The sequence below is a fragment of the Pyrus communis genome, chromosome 7 (assembly GCF_041283825.1).
Source record: "Pyrus communis isolate YQ-2024b chromosome 7, ASM4128382v1, whole genome shotgun sequence".
NCBI lineage: Eukaryota > Viridiplantae > Streptophyta > Magnoliopsida > Rosales > Rosaceae > Pyrus > Pyrus communis.
Genome location: NC_142571.1, coordinates 23,975,171 through 23,994,205, shown reverse-complemented (window position 1 = coordinate 23,994,205; position 19,035 = coordinate 23,975,171). Strand labels below are relative to the sequence as shown.

The 19,035-nt window shown below is 38.4% G+C and overlaps 2 protein-coding genes and 1 long non-coding RNA gene across 3 annotated transcripts; 2 read left to right on the top strand and 1 right to left on the bottom strand.

Annotated features, from left to right (window-relative positions):
- Positions 1-519: 519 nt before the first annotated feature.
- Positions 520-6,791, bottom strand: LOC137733874 (beta-hexosaminidase 1). Its single transcript, XM_068473076.2, has 15 exons — positions 6,211-6,791; positions 6,028-6,111; positions 5,539-5,574; positions 4,615-4,726; positions 4,440-4,510; positions 4,209-4,339; positions 4,016-4,032; positions 3,807-3,855; positions 3,127-3,227; positions 2,950-3,009; positions 2,358-2,391; positions 1,997-2,095; positions 1,569-1,628; positions 1,228-1,478; positions 520-1,101 (listed from the first exon to the last, which is right to left on the bottom strand). Exons 1-15 carry the CDS (start codon positions 6,544-6,546, stop codon positions 926-928), a joined length of 1,617 nt encoding a protein of 538 aa, XP_068329177.1. The 5' UTR covers positions 6,547-6,791; the 3' UTR covers positions 520-925.
- A 3,192-nt stretch (positions 6,792-9,983) lies between these two features.
- On the top strand, positions 9,984-11,003 carry LOC148695927 (uncharacterized). Its single transcript, XR_015964071.1, has 4 exons — positions 9,984-10,464; positions 10,566-10,659; positions 10,736-10,795; positions 10,928-11,003. It is a non-coding gene; the product is annotated as an uncharacterized LOC148695927 (long non-coding RNA).
- Positions 11,004-13,234: 2,231 nt separating this feature from the next.
- Positions 13,235-18,288, top strand: LOC137733949 (metal tolerance protein 11). Its single transcript, XM_068473168.2, has 6 exons — positions 13,235-14,730; positions 15,440-15,549; positions 15,631-15,876; positions 16,936-17,016; positions 17,144-17,377; positions 17,670-18,288. Exons 1-6 carry the CDS (start codon positions 14,565-14,567, stop codon positions 18,015-18,017), a joined length of 1,185 nt encoding a protein of 394 aa, XP_068329269.1. The 5' UTR covers positions 13,235-14,564; the 3' UTR covers positions 18,018-18,288.
- Positions 18,289-19,035: the final 747 nt, after the last annotated feature.

Genomic DNA, 19,035 nt, shown 5'->3' with positions numbered 1-19,035 from the left:
GGCTTGGGCTTATTTTGAATAACAATTATTGTGTCTAACACGTTCGCTCTCAGAAATTATCGGCGACCTCAATTATAATCTTATCAATCACAACCATCAAATGTAATGATTGAAAACATTGCCATAAGTTCACAAACGTTGTTCTACAAGTGGGAAACAAGAGATTCAAAAAGCCCTAAAACTTTTTGGCACGTGATCCAATATCCTAGTGGCGAGGATATTAGGCTTTTTCTGTAGATTCACGAACGTTTTTCTGTAGGTGGGAAACGAGAGATCCAAATGCAGATGATTGCTACGCTTTGCTAATTTTCACATTCAAAAGCGACATCATGAAGACATGAACCTAAAAAGTCCCCAAAATTCACACATTTCTTAAGCTCGGTATATGACCTTCAGAAACCCGTGTGATGAAAATTTGGTATGCATCACAGATATCATATGACTGACAGAATTCGACCCAATGCCATCGTGATCGGACTGTCACCACACGAAAACACAGAAATGCTAGACAGGAAGAGGTAGGAAATTCAATCATATTAGTAATTTATACTCAACGACAACATATTTTGCCAAATACAATGACCATATTTTGTGATTCTAAACCTTCAAATCTGGCTGATCAAACCCACAACAATAGCTATCATGCAATAAATAGGCAATGCATGTTCAAGCGAGAGAAACACTGCATTCTATAACGGTTCGTTTATTAGTAGAACATTGGAAGGGAATCTTACCACTCGTGAAATCACTTAATATAACAAGGGTAGTGTTATCCACACACTCATTTCTACTTCTCACACGTCCCTCTCAATTTTTGACCGTCAGATCGAATGAATTGAAGAAGATCAATGGCCAACAAATAACAAGTGTGTGGGGAAGTAAAAATTGGCGTGTGAATAGCACTATCCCATAACAATTGGAAGTATTATTGATCGTAGCATGATCCAGACCAAGTTGGTGGACTTCGAGCAAAGAAGTTTGTTACTGGAGCAGCTTGAACTCCACGTCTGTTTAAGAGACATCTAAAGTATTGTAGCCGAGATAGTGCTGTTGCATAACTATTTCCATGAGATGTTACCTCCCTCCTGCTCCACAAGCGTTCTACAAGGAAAACGAAATGCCATTAAATCAAATTTGACAGTCTTCAAATGATTCAAATCAGATTTAAAAAAAATGGTAAGATAGGCATCAAATGAAATCTACGGTGTAACAACTTTCACTACTTACCTGCAGCAGCTGCAGCTCGAGGCCAAATTGTTTGCTGAACATCTGACGTATCAGCTGTCTCCCCCCACATACATACTTCTCCTCCGATAACAAGCTTTTGCTGAGAAATATCAGTAATTCCTTCAAGTGGATCAGCATTGTACGTAACATCCCAAGGGACATCTAGATGGTCAAGATACCAAACACCCTGATTGCTGAAAATACATCTGAAACCTTTGGCAACTGCCTTTGGACAAACCCCTGAGCCCAACCTATTGGATTTAGAAAATTAGAAAGTGCTTAAAACGGTTAGTGCTTCGCTTGATGCCATCACAGAAAATGTGCATGGGGAAGAAAATCACCAGTTATGCACTACGGTCTTGGGATTGAGCTTCGATGGGAAGGTATTGAAGGTTTCTTCCCTGCGTAGAGAAAATTACATCTGTCACATGATTCTTACAGTATTGAGAAACAAGAACAATGATCACTCATTGGATTTTAACCCCTTTATTTAACAATCAACGATTGATAACTTTAACCTGATGAAGATCCTAGCAAGAATTTTTTTTTTTTGTTTTTTTGAACTAACGATATTATGTATACTAAAAAGGAAGGGGGTAGGCTAAGGCCTCACAATGGGCTAGCAATAATGTGGTTCAAATTTGCCTTTGGCAAAAACTTACGAGTGAGAAAAAAACACTGCCCCCAAATTTTCCATGCAAGTCAATGCAAAGAAAAAAAACAAATTTCAAACCACGGTAACAAATCAATGAAATGATTTTGGACATACCAGTTTACCGGGGTCCAATTCTTTGAAATTGCTATTTCTTGTGCTTTAATAACAAAATACTGATATGCATCTTTAGTAGTCATGTTCCGCTCTTCAAGCCTACAGATATAAAGTCCAACAAACATATCAAACACAAATCAATCATGGCTAAACAAATCATCTGAGGTTGGCATGATGGTTGTAAGTAAATCAGTACATGCTCAATAGAAACTTTAGCCAGTTTAAGATTGTGTGACTGTAAGTCAAGTTGTTAAAGTATTTTGTAGTGATTTCAAGTTATCATAGTTTGAAAGGTACAAGTGTTACATGCAAATCCTATAAGATCCGAAAGATGATGAATAAAGACAAACGAAGTACGTACCATTGCTTCACATGTTGGGTGGTGTTCCAACAAGCTGCCAATATTGAAATAACATCAGATGGTATAAAAGGATGGGGAGAGAGAGAGAGAGAGAGAGAGAGAGAGAGAGAGAGAGATTATGCACACGACATATAATTACAGGGGTGAGTAAGGGGAGAAAGGTGTGCCAGAAATCATTTCCCAAAAACAAATGCCCTAAAGGTGAAACCAATGTAACAGCAAAGTAGTTTCTAAAAGCCAAAACACTAATGCCTTAACACTGAAAATTTATTGCCATACAAGTTTACGTTAGAGTTCCTAGAAATATTAATCCCTTCTCTCACATATCCATCATATTTTGCAAAAGGCAGAACGTCATCTGCCCACTTACAAGTAACAGTATCTCAATGTAGGTGATATGAACATTTTGTACTCCAAATTCTTGGAAGGATAATGAACAATAATTGTTTCGTTTCTGTTTAATTAAACTTATTTATTCCCTTGTACTCATGGATTGTAAAAGAAGAAAGCAATATGTTCCCTTCATATTAGTTCTTTGTAAACAACATGATTGCAGAAACTTAGCTTAGAACAAATGTCACTTTTAACTTACTTGTATTAACTTCATCACCGCCCAAGTGGAACAGCTCGAAGGGAAAAATCTTTCTCATATCTGTACAATAGAAATTAAACTTTCATAGGTTTATGCAAGATAAAGGCAAAACTTTCCAAAGTACTTACACACACACACACACACACACACACACAGAGATGTTATCACGAGGTTAACCTGTCAGAATTCCAGAAATCACATCTAAACTTAAGTCCTTCGAAACATCAAGTGGCTCTCTGCAGGAAGGGGAAGGCCAAAGATCAGGATACCCAGTGCCCCTGCACATGAGGATCAAGAACAGGTAGATCTTTCAAGAATAAGTAGTTTTCAACAGATAACTGAAAAGCATAATTCTTCAAGGAGAGTGCAATGTAGAAAGTTCTAATCTTTTTGCTAATTCTAATTTTAAGTTCCCAGAAAGTGAACACCATGTGGTAAAGCCTAAAGGCAAAAAGATAAATTACCAAAGACAAAAAGCTTCAGATCAGCCAGACCAAGTAGTAGTAAATGAGAGAATTTTCTCCATAAGATGAAACTAGATAGCGGTATGAAGTACGCACATTATCGTTCTCTCAAAATCATTTTAACCTTTAGCAGAAGGAGTTATTCAAGAATCAAGATCGACCTCCATAGGAAAAGGTTTACCCTTTTATACAGAAAAAAATTGACTAAAATATTGAAAGGGAAGCATCTTCTCCCAAAGTTCACAGAAAGCCGTAAGGCAATAATTACTGAAGAAATCATAGGTAAGTAAGGTAAGGTCCTTTCATTTGGTGAGACCACGCTAATTAACTATCTAATTCTAGATCAGAAAAAAAAGCTACTGGACAACAGTTGATATTAAGAAAGGTTTTTACCATGACTCTGCATGACCAGGGACATCTACTTCGGCCATAACATTGATGCCTGCCACAAAACATCCAAAATGATCATGTAAAATATGCAAAATCCTTTTACCCCTTATGCAATATAATGTCCCACATCTAGGCTATATAAACAAAATGGAATAATGAAGAATGTAAGCTTGTTTTCTGGCCCAGTAAGGAAACAACGATTGTCTGCGCACCTCTTGTTTTGGCAAAGCTTCACATTACCACGTCAAAATATGGAAAGAACACAAAATTAGTATATGAAACAATAAGAAAGCAAGAACTGCACATAAGATAAGCATGATAAAGGGTTTCTTTTTTTTTTCCTTGAAAGCATTTAGAGTTCAAAAGTTAATGAGGATTGCATAATCTACAGTAAAGAAACCTTACTTGACAATTTCAATTGCATCCTCAACCGTGTAGCGCTCCCATTTTGTGTACGCACCATTCCACAATTTTGGATAGGAAGGTACTTCTAAAGGAAAAGACTCTCTATCTATGACGTGCCAATGAAGAACATTCTACTTAATGTAATTCTCAACATCAGTATCACATGACAAAAAATTTGAGAAGCAGATGATGTAAAACAAGTAAAAAATCCTTCCAAGTAGCATATCTTACAAGTTTAGCATACGACATCGACTGGATCACTTGCTTAATCACTTCAATTGGTAAATAGTGCCTTGATGTATCTGGAAAAGTGTCAACAGGATAGGCACTCAGAAATATTATAGGACAAACTAATTCGTGAACTTTGCATAGAAATCCTTCTTTCACATGAAAAATTGCGGCTTACCAATCAAAAGTCCTCGGTATGCAAACCTTGGACTATCCTTTATGTACCAGGGTGCCTTATTTACTTGTACAGATTTACTCCCATAATCAAAAGTACACAACTGGCTGAATGTCTAGACAATGGCAGAAGAGAAGAATGAATAAGGAAGAGACCGAACAAGACAAAGCCATGCCTATTTACAAAAAATGAGAGAATTTTTAAGCATCCTATCATGCATACAAATTATCAGACCAGCTATGTCTTCTAGTTTTTCTATAACTCAACCACTACAGATCATATATCGTATCAATTCAAGCAAGTTTTTTGTCAACCACCAGACTTAGCAGAGGAGCATATGACATTATTCTACCATTTCTAAATGGCACAGCTTGAGCACCTATCATGTGGGTCTCATCGGCTATTCAGGGCTTCAAGTACAGTAATTACACCCATCTAACCATAGAAAAAGTTCCGATGTTATAGGAATGGAAGCTAAGAAATGATATTGCTAAGCTGACATAAGGAGACACCAGTGAGAGGAACAAGTTATGGCAATGGATGCATATCTGTTTACTCTTATTGCAGGACAATCAACAGTATCCCCAGTAACATTTACTGGCAGTTACAACCCCAACAAAGGTTCAGCTAAGTGACCCCTCGTGCACCACAGTGCAAGAGAGCATGGGGAGGAAATGTGATTATCATCTGTGCAGATTCTACTTCTATCCTTTAACTGGATGATAATGGATTAGCTTTTCACTACCACTCCCTCGCTTTCCTTATTGGAAGTCATGTTGCAGTCCAGTTCACAGTGAAAGGCAACACTCTTATTTATGTACATGAACATGTCCAATTCACAATGAAAGAAAACACACTTGTTTATGTACTTGAGCGTGTACATGGACATGCCTAATTCGTAATGAAATTAGCAAAAAGCATACATACCTCCAAAGCCCGCAGAGCACCATACACAGTGTTCGCCTGCAACCAAAATGGGAACAAAAATCAACATCCGCGGAGCTACAGCACAACCATACCATTATTTTGGTATTCAATTAATCTAAAATGTAAGTCATGATTAATTGATTATGATCTTAATGCAACCTATCGTCCTATACTAGTCAAAGCCACAGGATATACTACAGAACTGCAATACACAATGGTCTAACATGGTACAAGAGTTCCAATTCCACGGTTCAAAACCCTGGTCGTCTGTTAACTCCATGCAGTGCAGTCAATGCAAGCGGGGACAGCAATATGTGTTCTGCTTTATATACATTGGTCCCCGTTCAAGCTTAAGATTTTCGGGACATGGTAATGCAGCATTAACCATTTAATCTTTCAAATGCTCAACAAATTATCATCTTTTTCCGATTCAAATGGCCATCAAACACGAAATAATCGAAAAACCGCAACATCCAATCATCAATTTACCTCGATCGTCGCCTCACCAACAATCGATTTGCCATCATTGTTCACCACAAACAAAGTATAGCTCTCATCCACACCAAGTTGAAGCTACAAACAAACACAAAACACACAATCAAAAACCAAAACCCACAATCATTTCCCCAAAAACAGAAACAAATTACAAATTTCAGCAAAAACCCAACTCACATCTTCGTCGGCCGATTCAACCACAATTCTCAGCTTACTAATATCATAACTCTGTCTACTTCCCCCCAGTGTATTCAAAGCTAAAACCCCATGATTGTTCTTGAATACAATCTCTCTGTACCGATCAAAACCCAACTTCAGAATGCCGGAGCCGCCGCCGTTCCCGCCAACAACCAGCGAGAGCGCCGGGTCGACGGAGAGGGTCTTGTTCCCGAAGGTGAACTCGGCCGGCAGCGGCCATAACAACGTCAGAGAGTCGTTGACTTCGCCGGCTGAATTAACAAAAACACAGAGGGAATGGGAGATTATAAACAGGATCAGGAACAAGGAGGACATGATTTTCGGGGAATTTTCAGAGGAATTGGACTGAGGGTTTTGAGTGTTGGATCAGAACTTTGATGTTTTTGGCAGCGGAAGAGTGGAGTAGTTGGACCATCTGATGATGTTGTGAGAAAAAAACCAAAGTTGGTGGTGAGGATAATTCGGATGATGATCTAATTAAGGTGAAATCTTTGAGGTTAAATTATCTTCCCTCTTTGTTTATACTATGATAGACTCTGATAGTGTTTTGTTAGGGAATTATTGTCACTGTGAGTGCTGTATTTATGACATAATATCAACGAACTTATTGCCGCGGTTACACTTTTGGTGGCTGCAAATAATGCATACAGAGGGTAACTTTAAATTACTGTTAATAGTTTGGGAGATTATTATATTTTGCAGCACTATAATTTTTTGTTAATTTTCTCTAATTGTGCGTGGAAAGGGGATTCGAATTTGGATTCTCATTTTCTTTAAGAATATTTTTTTTTATATTCTTTTTTCCTTTAAGAATATTTTCTTTATTAATCTTCCCTTTAAAAGGATAGGAAAATTAACGAAAATGGCTATAAAACTTTAAGTTTTAACCAAAATGACAAAAAAGTATTATGAGTGAATAGTATCAGGAATGACTTTTTAGAGTTAAAATATCCTTAACGTTAAAAATAAACAGTAACATAAGTGTTTCGTTAAGACTCCCTTTAAGAATTGATTTAAAGTTTTTATATGGTATCAGTCATTTAAGTTATTATATTGGCTTTATTTTTATCCTCTCTCAGCCCTCTTCCCTCTGCTACCAACCCTATTTTTTTGTTAATTTTCTCTAATTGTGTGTGGAAAGGAATTCGAATTTGGATTCTCCTTTCCTTATTATTTTTTTTTGGGTAAATTACATAGTACTTCCTTATGTTTGAGGTTTATTACAACCTCATACAATATCTTTAAAACATTTCACTTTCATACCTCATGTACCATTTTATTTCAAAATAATATCTCTGTTAAATTTTTCATCTATTGTTCCGTTAAGAGCTAACGCAGCAGCCATATTTATGTCACGTGGTTGGCTGCCACATTTATAACATGTGGCAAAAAAAAAAAAATTATGAATTTAAAAATAATTAATTAAAAAAAGTATTAAAAAAAAACAAAAAAAACCCTAAAACCCATGTCTTCCCCATCCCCAGCCGCATTCACCCATCCCCAATAACCCCATGTCCTCCTATATTCCATCCCCATCTGCTCTGTGCTTGTATGCAACAAGAATCTTCCGTCGCCGCCTCCATCCCCATCTGGTAGTCCGTCTCCAACAATTTCATCAACGGTAACCTCACCGGCTCTCCCGTCCTCGATGCCGCACCTGTCTCTGTCGACTATGCATCATTTCCCTTATCTTCTCCCGCCTCATCGACTTCTTTCATCGCAGAAGATGCCGCCACGACAGCTTCAGCAGCCTTTTGCACCGCTACGGCTTTTCGCCGTCAATCACTGTCTTTGGCAAGTCTGTTGCGACCTCGTCAGTCACAAATTGCATAGAGCTTCAGCGCGGGAACATCTAGGCACGGGGGTTGTCCACATCTACCTCGTCGAACGAAATCGAGGCGTTGAGGCTGAAATGGGTGATGCCCTGTTGCCAAATCAGCCTCTTGATCTGCTGAGTCGTGTCGAGATCGAACTCGGAGTGACGTAATCGACCAAGCTACGACGCGAGTTGTGAGATCTCAGGTTGTTGTGGTGGTAATTGGAAGCGTAGTTAGCAGACAAGTACGACATCGAAGACCTCTTTTTCCGTCGGGTTGTGGTGATGATATTGGGGACGAAGAAGGCCAAAATCCTTTACCCCAGAATCCAGATCCTCTTTTTCATTCTTAAAGTTTTTAATTATTAAAAAATGGTTTTTTAAATAACTAATCCTTTATTATTATTTTTTATTTACTTGATGCAAAGTTGGCAGCCTTATCAGCACCTTATATTTGCCACGTCATCACTTAACAGATTTTCTCACGAATGTATGAAATTGAAATAAAATGATAAGTAAATGTATGAAATTGAAATGTTTTAAAGATGTTATATGAGGTTGTAATAGATCTCAAATCTGAGGGGATACTATGTAATTTACCCTTTTTTTTATTTTTTATTAATCTCCCCTTTAAGAATCGATTTAAAGTTTTTATATGGTATCAGTCGTTTAGGTTATTATACTGGCCCTATTTTTTTCCTCTCTCGGCCCCCTGCGCTCTGCTACTAGCCTTATTTTTTTGTTAATTTTCTCTATTTGTGTGTGGAAAGGAGATTTGAATTTGGAGTTTCATTTCCTTTAAAAAAAAAAATTTTTAATATTCTCCTTTCCTTTAAGAATTTTTTTTATATTAATCTTCCCTTTAATAATTGATTTAAAGTTTTTATATGGTATCGATCGTTTAGGTTATTATACTAGCCCTATTTTTTTCCCCTTTCGGCTCTTTTCCCTCTACTGCCAACCCTAGCAAGTTTCTTTCCTCTTGTTGTCTTCCCCACAACTTCCTCATTATTGTTGGCTCATCTGAAGACTCTTCTTCCTCTACCTTTGATAGCTCATCTTCTTGGGGTCCAATATTGCTCACTTTCTTAAACTCATAGAGTCCAACTATTTTCTTTGGACTTGTCAAATGAAACCCTTCTTAGTTGGCCATAACTTATTTTAGTTCGTTGACGGATTGAATGTTATCCTTGCAACCACTCTGCCTACCTCCGGTAATGCTCCTACCAATCCCAATCTCGCCTATATCAGTTGGTACAAACTACAAACATGATTAGTTGGTGTGCAGTTGTTAGAGATTTCGGAAAGAAATCCTCTCCAGATCTCTTCCACCAAAGCCCGTGGATCAAGTGATATGGGCTCTTGAAATTTGATTCAACGGCTAAAATTATTATTACTTTTAAAAATGCCCTCTGTTTTTAGTCGTTGGATCAAATTTCAAGGGCCCAGATCACTTGATCCGCAGGCTTTGGTGGAAGAGATCCAGAGATGATCACTTTCCAGAGACTTCAATAATAAATATAATATATATATGTGATGACCCATCCCTAATTTTCTATGTAATTTCTTCTCGAGTGTGTAAATTGACATTTCTGCCCTGGTTGGCAATGTGATGTGGATGTAGTATTCAACACTTATTTTATTTTCCCAGTAGCGTAATTAAATAGTGCTAGTCGTTACGATCGCGTAAGCGCGAATTAGATCTGAAGCGGATTTGTAACGAAAAAGTTACGCTTATTCAAAGTATGTTAACAACGGGTAGAATTGTGCATACGTGTGTGCTAATTTATTAGTGTTGGAAACACTGTTTTTGATAAGGAGACGGATTTTTGCGTATGACTTATTGTACCAAAATCTGAAAACCTTATCATTTTCTTCTTTTAAAAATTGTCTCGTGTGCCCTAAAACCCTCACAACCAATCTTTTTCCCTTATGTCACTCTTCACCAATCAACATCTCTCCACAATTCCCTCACCAATCAGAGAACCCACTCCTCACACCTCTCCCCGAATAAGAACACACACATTCTCTCTCTCTTTTCTCTCTCACCCCGTAACCTATCTTCTCTCTGTAACTTTCTTAAACAAACACCAAATCTCTCAGATCGAGCTCACAAACTCCACCATTGTACTCCTCTCGAACCCATGAACCCAGCCATACCAGGCGATGGTGAAATGATCCAGTTTTGAACAGTTAACTCAGAATGTCTGACTCAGTAAGTTTTCCTCCAATGAGTTTCAGGCAGAGTTACAAGGTTTTAGGACGTGGGGAAGCTTTTACACAACTCCCTAGGGTCTCTAGACTAAGTTTGGAATTGAGTTGACATCGAAACAAGCGAGTTCGAGGAGTAGAAGTTTAGGCCGAACCTTTCGAGGCTTTTTCAAACCATTTCCCATACATTTTTGGACTTTTGAAAGGTACAATCTTGTTCTACTCTTCATAGGCTTCATTTCCATATAAAGTGCATAAAAAATGGTTGAGAAATGAAGAAGATATAAAGCTTTGAAATTTTTCCCAGTTTCTGGCGAACTAGACGGCGACGGACGGTGAGGCTCACCGGAGAAGACGAAGAATATTCTGTCAAAGTTGACAGAATATTCTAACGACGTCAGGTAACATTGTTACTATTCAACGAAATATTCCGTCACTTCTAACGGAATATTCCTAACGTCCATTAGTCTCTGTCAGGTGTGTGGCCTGCGTGTAAGGGCGCATGTGGCCTTGGGCTAGCCGGCGAGTGCTTGACACGTACGGATCTATGACTTCGTGTAGATCATTTTCATATAATTAAACCTTCCGTTTGAGCGAAGTATGGGAGATTTACCTAGCCTTTTTTAATATGTCCTATTTAATTTATTAGTTTAGTTATTTCACATATAGGTGAAAATTATCCTAAGGATGCATGAGGTCAAGCGAGGTTAGGAGGCTATGATCCGACCACGTATCAGTGAGTGTGCATTTTGTTTTCGTATATATATATATATATATATATATATATATATATATATATATATATATATATATATATATATATATATATATATATATATATATATAAACCTTATAATTTCCACAAATGCTTTGAATTGATTTATGCATATCATGCCACTATTGTTTTTAGATTGATATTACGCCTGTTATGCCATGATTAAATATATTATAAGAAATGTTATATTGCTGTGAAATGCCAAAATAATCCTACGGGATGCACTTGTATGTTTATTATGTTGACTAGGATTATTGAATGGTTATGGCATGTTTATATTTATGCATGTAGTCTGCTCATTATTGTTGCACCCTGGTGTTAGTGCTCACCCAGGGTCAGGGCTCGTATTTCACGTGTATGTTCACCTTTGCACCGCATGCTCGCCTTAGATCCAATTAGGTGTCACATCCCGGCCCAGGCGGGATCACTTCCCGGGCCAACTCCACCGTAACACGATATTGTCCGCTTTGGGCCCCTAGCACACCCTCACGATTTTGTTTCTAGGAACTCACACGAGAACTTCCCAGTGGGTTACCCATCATGGGATTGCTCTCGCGCGCTACTCGCTTAACTTCGGAGTTCCAACGGAACCCGAAGCCAGTGAGCTCCCAAAAGGTCTCGTGCTAGGTAGAGATGAGAATATACATATAAGGAGCACTCCCCTAGGTGATGTGAGATGTCACAATCCACCCCCTTTAGGGGCCCGACATCCTCGTCAGCACATCAGGACCAGGGTTAGCCTCTGATACCAAATTGTCACATCCCCGCCCGGGCGGGACCACTTCCCCGGCCCAACTCCACCGTAGCATGATATTGTCCGCTTTGGGCCCCAACACACCCTCACGGTTTTGTTTCTAAGAACTCACAGAAGAACTTCCCAGTGGGTCACTCATCATGGGATTGCTCTCGCGCGCTACTCGCTTAACTTCGGAGTTCCAACGGAACCCTAAGCCAGTGAACTCCCAAAAGGCCTTGTGCTAGGTAAAGATGAGAATATACTCAAACAGTATGAGTAAAATTAAAAGGATGCAACCAGTCAATATTAATTTCTGAAATTGGACATGTCTTTTGGGTCAACACACTTAATAAAAGTTGTATATCTTCAACCAAAATGAATGAGTGCTTTAATTTCTATAAATACCTGTTGTGACATAATGTTTTACACACAATTAAGAATTTTGTTATCTACACAATTTCTTTGCTCTTTATTCTCTCTCCATCACATTTATACAATTTCTTTCTAGTTATTTCTAAGGGAATACAGTTCGGTTTTGCTAATCGAATATTTCATATTTTATTGTATCCTGTAAGTGATTTGCCAAGAACCCTTTAACGAACTCATTCGAGTGGGGGCAAATAAAACTTTAAGGAAATGATTCAAGTCGTACCTCAAAGTCATCATTTGGATTATTTTCTATATTTTTACATTTACTCTAACAACAATTACCTTACATCTACCCTCTCTAAGTCGATTCTCTTTCTTATCATTGGCAAACCCCCCTCTATGGCTATCTAGGGTTCTCTCTCTTAATACTGAAGTCTAGTTGTATTCCTAATTTACATGTCATGTTATTTGCATTTTCTCTAAGTTGTATCATAAATTAGTGACCATAAAATTTAATATCTTGACACTCAAATCTCCACTTTACTAGACAAGTTAAAGTCTAAAACTTTATGTCTGAGCATATTTGTGTTTAGCTCAGCTAACAAAAGTAAAGTGCTTTTTGGTCTACACATTTCTCGTAACAAAATTATTGAGGAACAAATTATTCAAACTTTTCACTATCAATTATTCAGCGCTTGATGTCACGCAAAATTGACAAACTACAAAGCGACTAGTCGTACATAAAATTCAATTGCATGGTTCTATGTAAGTGAGGTCAACATTCATCAAAATCTAAGCTACCTATTCACAAAATTATTTTTGTCGACTAAAAAAAAAATGAAAAACAATTTGATATTCTATCACAAAATAAAATATGGATAATAATGTAGTTTTACACATACCAAATATTTTTTTTTTCAAATCTATCATAACATCTTTAATTGAAAAAATAAAAAATTAAAAAAACTCACATTTTTTTATCTCTCTCTCATTTGCCATTTCCCTCAAACTTCTCTCTTTTCTATGTGTGTCTGTGTGTGTATTTTTAAGTTTTGGAGCTCATTCAGAAGCGTTATAAAATGAGTAAAAACATTTTGGATGAAAATGTTGGAATCAGTTTTTAATAAAAATACAAGTGAATTCTAAAAAACACTGGTATCGTTTGGTATGTAGACGGGACGGGACGGAACGAAATGAGATGAGACGGGACAGGACAGGACGGAACGGAACAGAGCGGGAGCAAAGATGCCCTCGGATAGAAACAAGGAGGAAGAAGAAGGAGACGAAGAGGTTATAATTTTGTGTTCCATGAATGTGGAACGAGTCGTTCCAGGGTGGTGAGTTGGAACGAAAATTCACTCAAAACTCGTCCCGTGGAACAACTCGTTCCACCCATTTTAGACGCACTAAATGTGAGATGGAACGCCTTGTCCACTCTATTCCGTTCCGTCCCACATAGCAAACAGTACCTTAAAGATATTTTTACAAAAAATACATAACTAATGTTTTTTTTTTTTTGTAGAAACCACCTAAAGTGTTTTCTAAAAGTACTTTTCCAAAAAATTTAAAATGAAAGGTTGTCACGCACGCACAGTGGAAATGTACGGCTAACGTTGGTTTAGATATGCATCAACAAGTGGGCCAACGAATCCACACATGTTGCGACCTCTCTCATTCCAATTCTCACGAAACCGAACAGCCTACCAACTCTGACTCAGCATACTTCAACTCTGCCAGTTTCTGATCAAGTGCGCCATCATTGGTTAATCGCTACCTGATAGCCATCCGACGATCCTCAAGCGCAGGTCTACCTACGCCTCCGTCGCACCAATAACCCAAATCCAGAATCCTATCCAGAATTGGGACCCGCATTGACTGTGACCCGAATTCAACGTAAACCAGAATCTCTGGCCCTGACACAGGGACACCGTCTATTACTTTCGGTGGAGATCGTCGTCAGATCTAACCCACATATCGAGTGATTCGAATTCTTGAAATTTGATTCAACGGTTACAAATAAAAATTGTTTAAAAGTTAATAATTTTAACTATTAGATTAAATTTTAAAAATTCGAATCACTTGATCTGTAAGATTTGGTGGAAGAGATCCGAAAGATGCCTTTCCATTCCCATCAACCTTTTGACATAACCCCTCGTCGCCGTCCACGTGGCATCAGATGGCGATCAGAACTTTCCGTTTTCGCAACTCACATACTTCCCTGGCGCCTAACTCTCCGAGTATGCAGACCACAAGGTCCACAACAGGGCCATAATATAAATTTCCGTTTCCCAAAAACCCCTCGGATCCTCATCGAGTTTTTCAGTTCCTGCCCCTCGAATGCTCCTCTGCTCCTCCCACACTCTCTCTCTAACCTAGCCTTCTCTCTCTCCCTCTCTTTCTCTCTCTAACACACGGTGACCGGGATAATGGTGGAGCCGGTGACGCCCGACTACGACGAGGAGAGCTCGCTGTTGCAGGGGTCGAGCATTGTCGACCGGTCGTGGCGGTTGAACTTCGACGGCTTCGAGGTGTCGTCGGAGCACAAGGAGAAGAAGCCTCCGCGCGGAATCCATGACTGCCTTGGGGTTTTAGGTAATTTTCCGCACCTTCTCCGGAATATTTGATTGTGATTTGTGTTTTTTTTTATTTTTTTTTATTTACTTTGTATGGTCTGAAATGGGAATATTGCGTTGAGTGTTCTGTTCTCCGAGAATTTTTCTTTTTTGGTAGCTCAGCTTTTTTGTTTTTGGTTAATTAAAAAATTCGTATTAATTTTTGTGGTGGGAGTTTAGCCTTTGCTTTTCTGTATATGTATATATGATTCCAGATGGAGGGTTCAATTTGCTATGCATAAATTCGTATTCGAAAAGCTCGAAGGAGAGGTGAATTATAAACATTTGGGGAGGGGGGGGGGGGAGTGAAGGAGTTGAGGAGTTTAGAATTTATGGGGTTTACTTGAATTTCAGTATGCTGTCCTTGGTATTGCTAGATCATTGAGACTGACTGAGAGTGTAAGTTCACTTATTTATACCTGTTTGTTTGTATGTTGTCGATCTTCGGGTAAATAAAGCATTTTCGGATTGTGGTTGGGAGTATTGAGTACTTGCTGCTGTCTTAGTTTATAATTTTATCATCTTTGTGGAGGGTGAACGGGGTTTCATGTTTTCCGTTCATGCGAAGGGTGAAAGGGGCAAAGGGATATATGCAAATGCGTAGACTGTTTGTAGTTATTTTTATGTTAAAAACATTATGCAATTAACATATGAGGTGCCATTTTAATTGTTCTGCTTGATGGCCTTAGGGACGGAGGATACTGTGGCGGAGTATTACCAACAACAGGTAGAAATGCTCGAGGGCTTTACTGAAATGGATGCCTTGGCGGAGCGTGGTTTTATTCCTGGAATGTCAAAGGTTGGTATAGCATCATGTTTTCTGTCTTCTTCTCAATATACTCGAATTACTTAAACTGAAATGTAACGAGTTTTATTGCAGGAAGAGAAGGAAAAGTTGGCAAAAAGCGAGACTTTTGCCATCAGAATATCCAATATTGCAAACATGGTTCTTTTTGCGGCTAAAGTTTATGCATCTGTCAGAAGTGGTTCATTGGCCATCATTGCATCCACATTGGACTCATTGCTTGATCTTTTGTCCGGCTTCATCTTGTGGTTTACTGCATTCTCCATGCAAACCCCTAGCCCATATCAGTATCCTATTGGGAAGAAAAGAATGCAGCCGTTGGTACGTGTCTGTACTATTCTTGATGGTAGCTATAGCCATAGTTTCAAACTGTATTACGATGCTTTCTGTGTTTAATGCGGCCTTCAAAGCTATACACCACGACCTTTCTTTGTCTTTCTGCTCTTTGTGGGGATATACATTACTGTTATAGTGTTATATAATATCATAGGTTTAATCACCAAAGCATGGTTGCTAATTTAGTCATGCAACTTAAATAGTCATGTGGCTCTCCAGTCTAAACGATTAATGAGTTCGGGGTTCACCCATACTGGGCGCCCTCGATTGTTGAGATTGGATACAATTTCTATCTTCTCTTCTCTTTTGGGAGTGAAGATCAAAGTTATCTGTATAACCTGTACATGGTAGTGCTTTTTTTCCCACTTTTTCAAATAGCTAGACAGTATTTCTTAATCCATGTTTAATGTATTCTATCTAAGCAAAGTTCTAACCATTTCCCATACTTTCTTGATTCATGCTGCCTCATATCGTTGTCTATATGCTTGACCATTGTCTTCCTTGTTTCCCATATGGAGTTTTCATTGGCATATCTTGGTCGCTTTGCTTTCTTCCATCAGAGCCTGTGATGGTTTCTTTTGTCTTTCTTTGTTTTCTGTAAGTTAGGCTATATTTTTAAGTAGAAATATTTTCGTTTTATCTGCCAGTCTATAGTGCCGTTGGATATTGTATGTGATGAATTGTTGTCATGTGTTAGGACTTAGAAGTTGATCATACATTCTAAGTGTGTGTTTGTGCCAACTAGGAAGTCTCACGGGTTAATCCCTGTTAAGTTCGTTGGGTGGTTTGTCAAAAAACCTACTTGTCGTGTGGCTCAACAAGCACTCTTCCTTAGCTTTACGCCAAGCAGATTCTCTAGGTAGATGGATTGTTTTTCCATAGCTTGGTTTGTTTATTTGCCATTGCTTTAAAGACTTGTTCTACATATAGCAGTTGATATACTTAGCTTGAATTCTTGTAGGTCATAATTTTTCTCATCTGTTTTTGAGGAGTTGGTGAAATGTCTATCATACTCAAATCTGAAGCTTGGAAAAAAAAATGCAGGGAATCCTTGTTTTTGCCTCTGTCATGGCAACCCTGGGACTGCAGATCATCCTGGAGTCATTGCGCACACTGGTTTCTGATGTAAGTTATTATGAGCTGTTATTAATCAGATTAAGATATTTGTTCACTTGGAAGCTTGAATAAATGATCTTTTCAATCGATTGTTCAAATAAACACTCTTGACTTTGAAATTTATACGTTTGACTAGGAGGATGACTTCAACTTGACCAAGAATCAAGAGCGATGGGTCGTGGGCATTATGCTCTCGGTGACTTTGGTAAAATTCCTTCTGATGCTTTACTGCCGCAGTTTCAAGAACGAAATTGTTAAAGCTTATGCCCAGGATCACTTCTTTGATGTTATAACTAACATCATTGGTCTCGTTGCTGTGCTCCTTGCTAATTATTTTGATGATTGGATGGACCCCGTTGGAGCCATCATTGTAAGTGGCTTCCTGCTCTCGTCATTCTTCTACCCTTCCTTACCACAAATAACTATAGGGAACTCTTATGTTAAGAGTGTCGAAACTTTCATATTTAGTAGAGGGATGGTAAATCTTATGAAGTACATAGCAGTTCGAACAAGATATTAGATGAGAGGTTGTCAAACATTTGTTCACAAATAACCGACGTCTCCTGGGTGTTGATTATCTTATGATTTGTGTTAAAGTCAAATTTCAATTGATGCTATGTCCATTATTTTGCTAATGGGGTTTTGACCTTGGATTGTTGCAGCTGGCCTTGTACACCATTCGCACATGGTCATTGACTGTGCTGGAAAATGTGAACTCGCTAGTTGGAAGATCAGCTGCTCCCGAATATCTACAAAAATTGACATACCTTTGCTGGAACCATCACGAGGCAATACGCCATATCGATACAGTCCGGGCTTACACCTTTGGCTCACACTACTTCGTCGAGGTTGACATTGTCCTGCCGGCAGACATGCCCTTACAAGAGGCTCATGACATAGGGGAAACGCTGCAGGAGAAGCTTGAGCTCCTGCCTGAAATCGAGCGCGCCTTTGTTCATCTAGATTACGAGTTCAGCCACAAGCCGGAGCACGCACAGTCGCACTCATAAAAGTGAGGATATTTCTATGTGTTGTTGTGTTCAACTTTGTATGCTAGAATCGATCCCGAATCGAAGGCAGTAATAAACTGAGAATGTGTAGATGTTTGGTAGGCGTCAAGAACAAGTTGGGATTCTGGTAACACTGAGCATTTGTATGGCCGGGGTCGCATGCACCTTAAAGTGAGACCCAGCAATTTCAAGTTACTGTATATTTCCACTCCTTGAGAAACTTGCATGTTTTTCAACCGCCTACAAAAGGATAACTCACTACTTGACCTTACTCTTGTGTTGGAGGTCTTAAGGATGTGTTTAGAAGTGCTTTTAAAATGATTGAAAACGCTTTTGATGAAAGTTCTTTTGAAACCAATATGCAAGTGAATCTTGAAAAAATACTTGAAGTACTTTATGGAAAAAAATACTGAACTGTGTTTTTCTAAAATGCACTTTCAGTGATTTTCGAACCCAAAAATACTTTCACTAAAAATGCTTTCGGTTGTTTTAAAAGCACTTCAAAACGAATCTTTACATAGGATGAGTTTACCACGAACTTGCTTTAACCAAGTCTGATATACAAGGGCTCTGTTTGGTTGTGTTTGAACGTATAGATGACGTAGTCCTCTCAGCGAACACAACAATTTCCCTCTCTAAATTCTAAACACGAGAATTTCTACTTCCTTACCTGTGCTTTTGGGCATAGAAGCACAGGACCGGATCCCCTCCAGATCCAAAAGAATTGAACCTACTTATCAAATGATCCGGATTTTTGAAATTTAATCTAACGGTTACAAATAGAAAATCCTCTAAAAATGATGATAATTATAGCTGTTGGATCAAATTTTAATAGTCTGGATCATTTGATCATTAAGTTCAATTCATTTGGATCTAAAGAGAATCTGGTTCCATAGAAGCACTTTTTAGTGAAGCAATTGCCAGGGAAAAACTACTATATAAAACGCTTAATAATTTTTTTTTTTACATGACCATTATTAACACATAACCGAAGTATCTGAAAACTGGTAAATCAGGC